Below are 6933 nucleotides of genomic sequence, written 5' to 3' on the forward strand. Positions count from 1 at the left end.
GTACCTAATAATATCCTGCTATTTCCTTCGGGATCAATAAAGTGTTATCCTATGTCATTTTAATAAACCGATGCTGCATTTGACTTACCAAACAGTAGGTGGCGCCAAACCCATCTGGAATGGCTTCAGACGGGATGTCTATTTGTTATTGTTAAGAACACCAGTACGTTCTTCCTTCTCAACAAAATACCAAACAGTTGATTTGTGCTCAGCTAATATTTTGGCAATAGTTGATTCATTCTGATGGTTTCATGACTTCATGATGGTCTGCTTTTCTGACTGTGGGGCTACTTTGGTTATGTTCAGAGACAAAACAAATATATTCATCAAATATTAGAATTATAATAACACAATAAAATGAATACAGTACAAATATAATACAAATATAATAGTTAGAATATCTGTTCCTCTGTTACTTATGAACTTGTTTTTAAAATTCTTCCTGACTCTACCTCAGTTCTTGTGCTATATAGTTTCATTGCATTCTTATTAGTGTGTCAATGTACATGATTTTACAACAATGCCGTTTGTTCACGACTGGCCCTCCTTAGCATCCTGTCTCCTTGGTTACCACGTCTCACGTCTTTGCTTTGCATTGGTTCCGTTCCTTAGTTTCATTATTTATTACCAATATTAATTGTGATTAAAAACAAGAATATTCATATAAAAACTGAATATTTAAAGGTTTTTGGTCTGTACCATTTTATATTCAATTACCTTTGAGCTTTTTGTTTGCAGAGAGCATTTTGGGATCTGCATTTTTTGCAGTATTAGTGCATGAGAGCATTGCAAGTTGATAACATATACAACATATTAATTAAAATCATTTTATTAAAAATATTATGGTAAGAAGAGCATAAAAAGGACTGATCAGTTTTTCAATCTTCTCCAATACAGTATTGATTAATGGTCTTGGCTGTGGGATTGTTGAGAGTGTCCACAGCGGTGACATGGTTGCTCACCCACACAGCATCTGGATTTACACAAAAGTGTTTTTCTGATACAGTTTTAAATCTGCAGGAGACAGCAAAATATGATTAAAATTGGGAAGAATTTAGAAAAGATCATTCTGACAAAGTACAAACACAACACAGTGCTGAAGTTTAACAAGATTAACAATCAAGTGTACATTTGTCCTCAAATTATCATCATGTCAGTGTTTGAAGTTAAATCATTATCACTCACATAATGGCTTTATTGGCACAGTCACTGTCTGTATGTGTGTAGGACATCACCTTCTTCAGAGGGATCTTCACATCAGTCACACTGGTACAGCAGTCAGGGGTATGTCCATGGGGAGCTGTAGGAGTCACAAACAAGCAGCTCACATCATGATCCCAGCACACAGTAAACAAATGACTGACCCATTTTTCCTGGTTTGGTAGTGTAATTTCCTTCCTCGCTGTGTGTGAATGTGGGTTCAGTAATCAGTCCCACAGTACTGCTCTGGTGATGCTGCTCTGTCCTACACTGACAGTAATGCAGCTGAGTAAATTCAGGAGACTCACCACTAGAGACCAGCTGGAGAGAACAGAGCAGCAGCACAAACAGCAGAGCAGACAGGTTCCTCATTTTAGCAGAATGTCTGATTTCACACACAGACAGTCACAGCTGTAGAAAGTGCAGTGTCCTCTGCTGTGGAATAGAGATCAGTGTGTGTAGAATCAGTGTTCTGATCCCTGTTATATAGGGAGAGAGAGGGCTGTTCTCCAAATATGAACACAGGAGGTCTCCTCCCTTTTATTTATGTTTACTCAGTGAGCTGTGAACTAAAATCAAAAATGTAAAATAATTCTAAGACTCAAATATTTACAGTAATTTTACTGAGCAATTTATGAATCATTCACTAGTAGTAGTTTATTTTACACTTTTAGACTTTTATGGTTTACAATAAAAGTTTGAATAAGTTGTCCAATATACAAGAGCTTGCTGAGCCAAACCAACCAACCAAAAAAATCGACCTCCACACATAAGTTTATGTAGCTCCACTTTCAGAAGGCTGATTCAGGCAAACCTGCTCCAGCATTACAGTGTATTCAAATACACCTACTCACTGTACAGGACTGTAATGCTGGCCCAAGTGCCGTTGGGCGTGGAACAGGATGCTCAGACTCCCTCGATGGTGACAGTGACGTTTATTTACATACAATATAGTAATGGTGGCACTCACGTATAACATTCATGGATAACATAACTTTATAACAGACACGGATAACTCACATGAAACTGAAGACGATACACACAGGCATAACATCTACACAGACATTCAACATTACAGGGCTACAATGACCAACGGGGAGGTGCACACTTACAGCGGTTTAAATCAACATACAATCACTTAACGTCTGAACCTTCTACAGGTGTGCGCCCTCATGGAGGGCGTGGCTACAAACAAACGAACCCCCTGCACGCGGCAGGCTGTACCACATGACTCGTGGGGGAGGAGCGGTCCGTGATAAGGTCACTGTTCTTATTCCCTCTTGGATTTGTCAATAGGAAATTATAACACACAAGGACTGTCAGATTCAGGTTACATTAATGTGTCAAAGTTTGAGGTGAGATTGTGTTTGGTCGACGCATTCTTGGAAATGTGCTGTCACCTGTGGTTGTAATCATTCATATTATTCCTTGTGGTCTTAGTAAGTGATGCTTTTCCTTCAGTGAAAGCTTGAGGTGGTGAAAGTGCACTTTGGCAAAATACAGGTGAAAATAATACACCTGAACATTTTGAAAGTACATTTGTACATAGTTTAAGTGTAATAACTTATTTATGAATAATATAATATAATCCAACAAAGCCAATTACAAACTGGCATCACTTCTCTCTTTCCTCTCAAAAGTTCTTGAACGAACAATTTACAATCAATTCTCTCTTTTCCTCACCCACAACCAGCTCCATGATCCCAATCATATTGGCCACAAACCGGCACATTCAACAGAAACAGCCCTCATAGCAGTGATGGAGACACTTCATGTTGCTAACGCTGCCAAACTGTCATCTGTTTTGATTCTTCTAGACCGTTTGGCAGCCTTTGATACAGTGAACCACAACATTCTCCTCTGTGTTCTCTCCAGTGTTGGTGTGACTGGCTCTGCATGGAAATGGTTTCAGTCCTATTTGCAAGGACGGTCCTATCACGTAACATGTAGAGGATCCACATCGAATCCATGCAGACTCTCCACAGGTGTCCCCCAGGGCTCAGTACTGGGCTCTCTTTGTATACTCATTCTCTTGGTGATGCAATAACTCGTTCTCTTGGTGATGTAGTGTTTTGCACTTCTAGGTATCAGCATTGATCCCTGTATTTCAACAGCATTCTATTTCAATGGTATCGTGAACTCTAACCTACTGCTAGGATGCATTCTATGAGTAAATGACAAAGAACGTTTGTAAATCGCTAAGAATGTCTGCCAAATCCAGTAAATGTAATTACAATGGAAAATTGAATTGCCATGTCACTTAAAAACCATATGTGATAGATTCAGATTCAATGTTAAAAGTGTTATAATTTTCACCTATTTCAGTTGTGAAACAAAAAGGTTCAAATTGTGTTGCTCAGTGTAATATTAATAAAGCTTGTGAATAACATCTTGGATTGTGTTTCTAAAAATCCTAAAGGGTTTGTTGAAGTGTGTGAAGTTAAGAAGTGAAATAAGAAAAAAAGAACAATAAAATAACATAAAATCAAAACTAAGGAGAAAAATTTAAAACAATTGAGTAAATTGGAGTAGACACTAATTAGTGAAGCCCTTAATTAACCTCTAGGGACGTGAGGTCAGTATGATGGATGATGTCCACAGTAAACTCCCCAGTGTGTTTTGCTGGGTGTTGTGCTGTGATCAGACTTGGTGTCTGTTCACTGGACTCTCACACATCACCTACAGAGACCTGCTGATCATCCTCGATTGAGCCCTCGCCTGTTTACATTCAATTTTTAAAAAATTTACTGTGAATTGTTCATTCATGTTAAGTATTTATTTAGTTAAGTAAGTCAACATAATCAGACTTTTACACAGTACATGTAAAAAGCAAAGTACAAGAGTAAACATAACTAAATATTACACAAACTATGTGTGCCAAACTTGGTAGTACACTGATAATAATCTTTTGTAGCACTCTGAGTCCACACAAAAATTGTCTACACCTTATACTTCTTCATCGTGAACCTACAGTGGAGGAGAGTGGAGATGTGAAGCTCAGAGAAAGCTGCTATCAGGTGGAGGTCCAAGTAAAGGCCCAATCCAGAGGCTAGTTTGAATGACCTAAAGATACCCAGAACCTCTTCAAAATAAAACCTGATTAATAGTTTCTTAGATTAGCATAAGTTTTAACAAACACATGTAACTCAAAATGTATTACTGTTTTGTTTATGAACAAACAATACATATTTTTTACATTAACTTTGTCATGATGCCTGCAATGATCAAGTAAGCTAACACACAGAATCAACACACAGAATCAGGGGCTTCACATGAAGGAAATCAGAAAAATGTATACAAAATTCTACACTTCATCCTCTGATTCTGTTTTGTTTTTCTCTCTCTATCATACCCTTACATACACACACACACACACACACACACACACACACACACACACACACACACACACACACACACACACACACACACACTTACAGCACGGCTTCTTTGTTGCACTGCTGGCGGGTCAGTTTGTAGCTCCTCACATTGTTCAGTTTTATCGACTTGTCAATGAAGTCAAAGCAGCAGGTCCTAGGTCCAGTCCCGTAACGCATGCCTGCAAAACAGTCGCGTAACGCATACCTGTGAGACAGTCCCGTAACACATACAAGTGAGACAATCCCGTAACGCATGCCTGTGAGACAGTCCCATAACGCATACAAGTGAGACAGTCCTGTAACGCATGCCTGTGAGACAGTCCCGTAACACATACAAGTGAGACAGTCCCATAACGCATACAAGTGAGACAGTCCTGTAACGCATGCCTGTGAGACAGTCCCGTAACGCACATACAAGCGCGACAGTCACTGTCAGCTGATACGAAACACAAGCACTCTCTTCACAACCTCTAAAAGTGATGACTGAAGACACGTCACACACAGATGCTGAAAACGTCTATTAACACTACTTTAGAGTTTTGTCATTTTCCATTTTTCTTTTCTAAAGTCTGACATTTAGTTTTAGGTTCAGTTTTCTGATTTGTTTCTGTTTACCTGTCTCTCTATTTCTGTCTCTCTGTGTCTCTCTCTGTGGCTCTCTCTCTGGGTCTCTCTCTCTTACCTTCAGTGAGTGTGACAGTGCTCAGAAGCACCACTGCAGACAGCAGGAGCAAACGGATGGCTGACATGTTGCTTGAGCTCTTTAGGTGACGCTGTAGGACACAACCAATGAATGCCGAGCACAGCTGAGTAAGGTGAGTGCTGAAGGAGGATTTACTGTTGTGTGGTCCACAGAAGAGAGACACTGTGTCTTTATAGACATTCACAGGGATACCCCCTTTTGGAGGAAGGACACTGGGGAATTTAGCACTCCCATGTGGTTAAAAAAAAATCCAGGCATGCTAGCAGATCATTTGTCCTTTTGACATTTACGGGTTTCATGGACTGTCACTATCTCTACCGACAGCCTTTCACTTCTCCTTCTTGCCCGAGGCCGCGATGCCCATCTGACCACACTTTAAACATCACACACCATGGTGGGGTAGAACAATCTCACCATCTCACACACAATACTGGTTTAGGGTCCTTTCAATACGTAGAGGGGATGTCAGTGAATTTTCAATGTTTATTTTTTTACCAAAAAAGGTTTTTTTCTGCACGAGTTTCACTACTGCTTTTTCTGGGACAGTAGATTGAAATAAATGTAAAAAACAGAATTAAATCTTTCATATACATATGTATATAGTGTTAGTAAACAAACAGAACACATTTGCACACTGTAAACCAATGACATGTGTTATAAAACACTTCTGCTCACATGCATTTGAATTCTAAAGATACTAATGTGTTCATAAATATCATTATTGCAGTATTGAAAGGTTCATTCTTCTGTAGGTTTAGAAACTCAGTCTTAATTTGAGAGCTAAAGATGGGCTTTAGGTTTAAGTCCCTTCAAAGAGGCCGAATGAACAAACATCACAGTGGATGGCAGTTCTTTAACTGCACTGTTCAGGCTCATTTTAATCTATCATTCAGTCAATCAATCTACCAATCAATCTTAATCTTAAGATTAATTAATTATTCATTTATTAATACAACTGTAACTCAGAATAAATTTTATCACAAAAATGTAAAAAAAAGATTTACATAAAGATGGGGTTTTACATAAAAATAAACATTAAAAAGGCATTTTGATATGGCCTTAATCACTGTATAATGTGTGACTGATGAGTTGACTGTTATATCACAAACACTATCAGAAAAAGTCCTGTAAATGAACACGACAGTATGCTGAGGTCATAAGTCCAGATCACTGGAGCTGATCTTTCTTACAGCTGAAAATATGTTCATTTAATTGGTACTTTAAAATGAGCGACTGATGTAAAAGTTGCCTTTCAAATTTAGTATGAATATGGTCAAATGTACCAGGTCAAAATATTACCCAAATTACAAGCTTGGTGTCTTAGACTATATAACTGCAGGACACAGCAGCTACAGATGGGAAATATTATTCCATGTGTCTCTTTATTTGGTAAAACTATAATAATATTGTTTCCCATAGATACTTCTCTTGAGAAGTGTCTATGGGAAACATAGATACTTTTATACTATGATGTCCACAGTAAACTCCCCAGTGTGTTTTGCTGGGTGTTGTGCTGTGATCAGACTTGGTGTCTGTTCACTGGATTCTCACACATCACCTACAGAGAACTGCTGATCATCCTCGATTGAGCCCTCGCCTGTTTACATTCAATTTTTAAAAAATTTACTGTGAATTGTTCATTCATGTTAA

At 38.5% G+C, this 6933-nt stretch overlaps 1 protein-coding gene across 1 annotated transcript; it reads right to left on the reverse strand.

Annotated features, from left to right (window-relative positions):
- Positions 1-813: 813 nt before the first annotated feature.
- LOC118242273 (regakine-1-like) lies at positions 814-1640 on the reverse strand. Its single transcript, XM_035532163.1, has 3 exons — positions 1509-1640; positions 1186-1300; positions 814-1014 (listed from the first exon to the last, which is right to left on the reverse strand). Exons 1-3 carry the CDS (start codon positions 1570-1572, stop codon positions 879-881), a joined length of 315 nt encoding a protein of 104 aa, XP_035388056.1. The 5' UTR covers positions 1573-1640; the 3' UTR covers positions 814-878.
- Between the last annotated feature and the right edge of the window lie 5293 nt (positions 1641-6933).

The sequence above is a fragment of the Electrophorus electricus genome, chromosome 12, assembly GCF_013358815.1.
Source record: "Electrophorus electricus isolate fEleEle1 chromosome 12, fEleEle1.pri, whole genome shotgun sequence".
NCBI lineage: Eukaryota > Metazoa > Chordata > Actinopteri > Gymnotiformes > Gymnotidae > Electrophorus > Electrophorus electricus.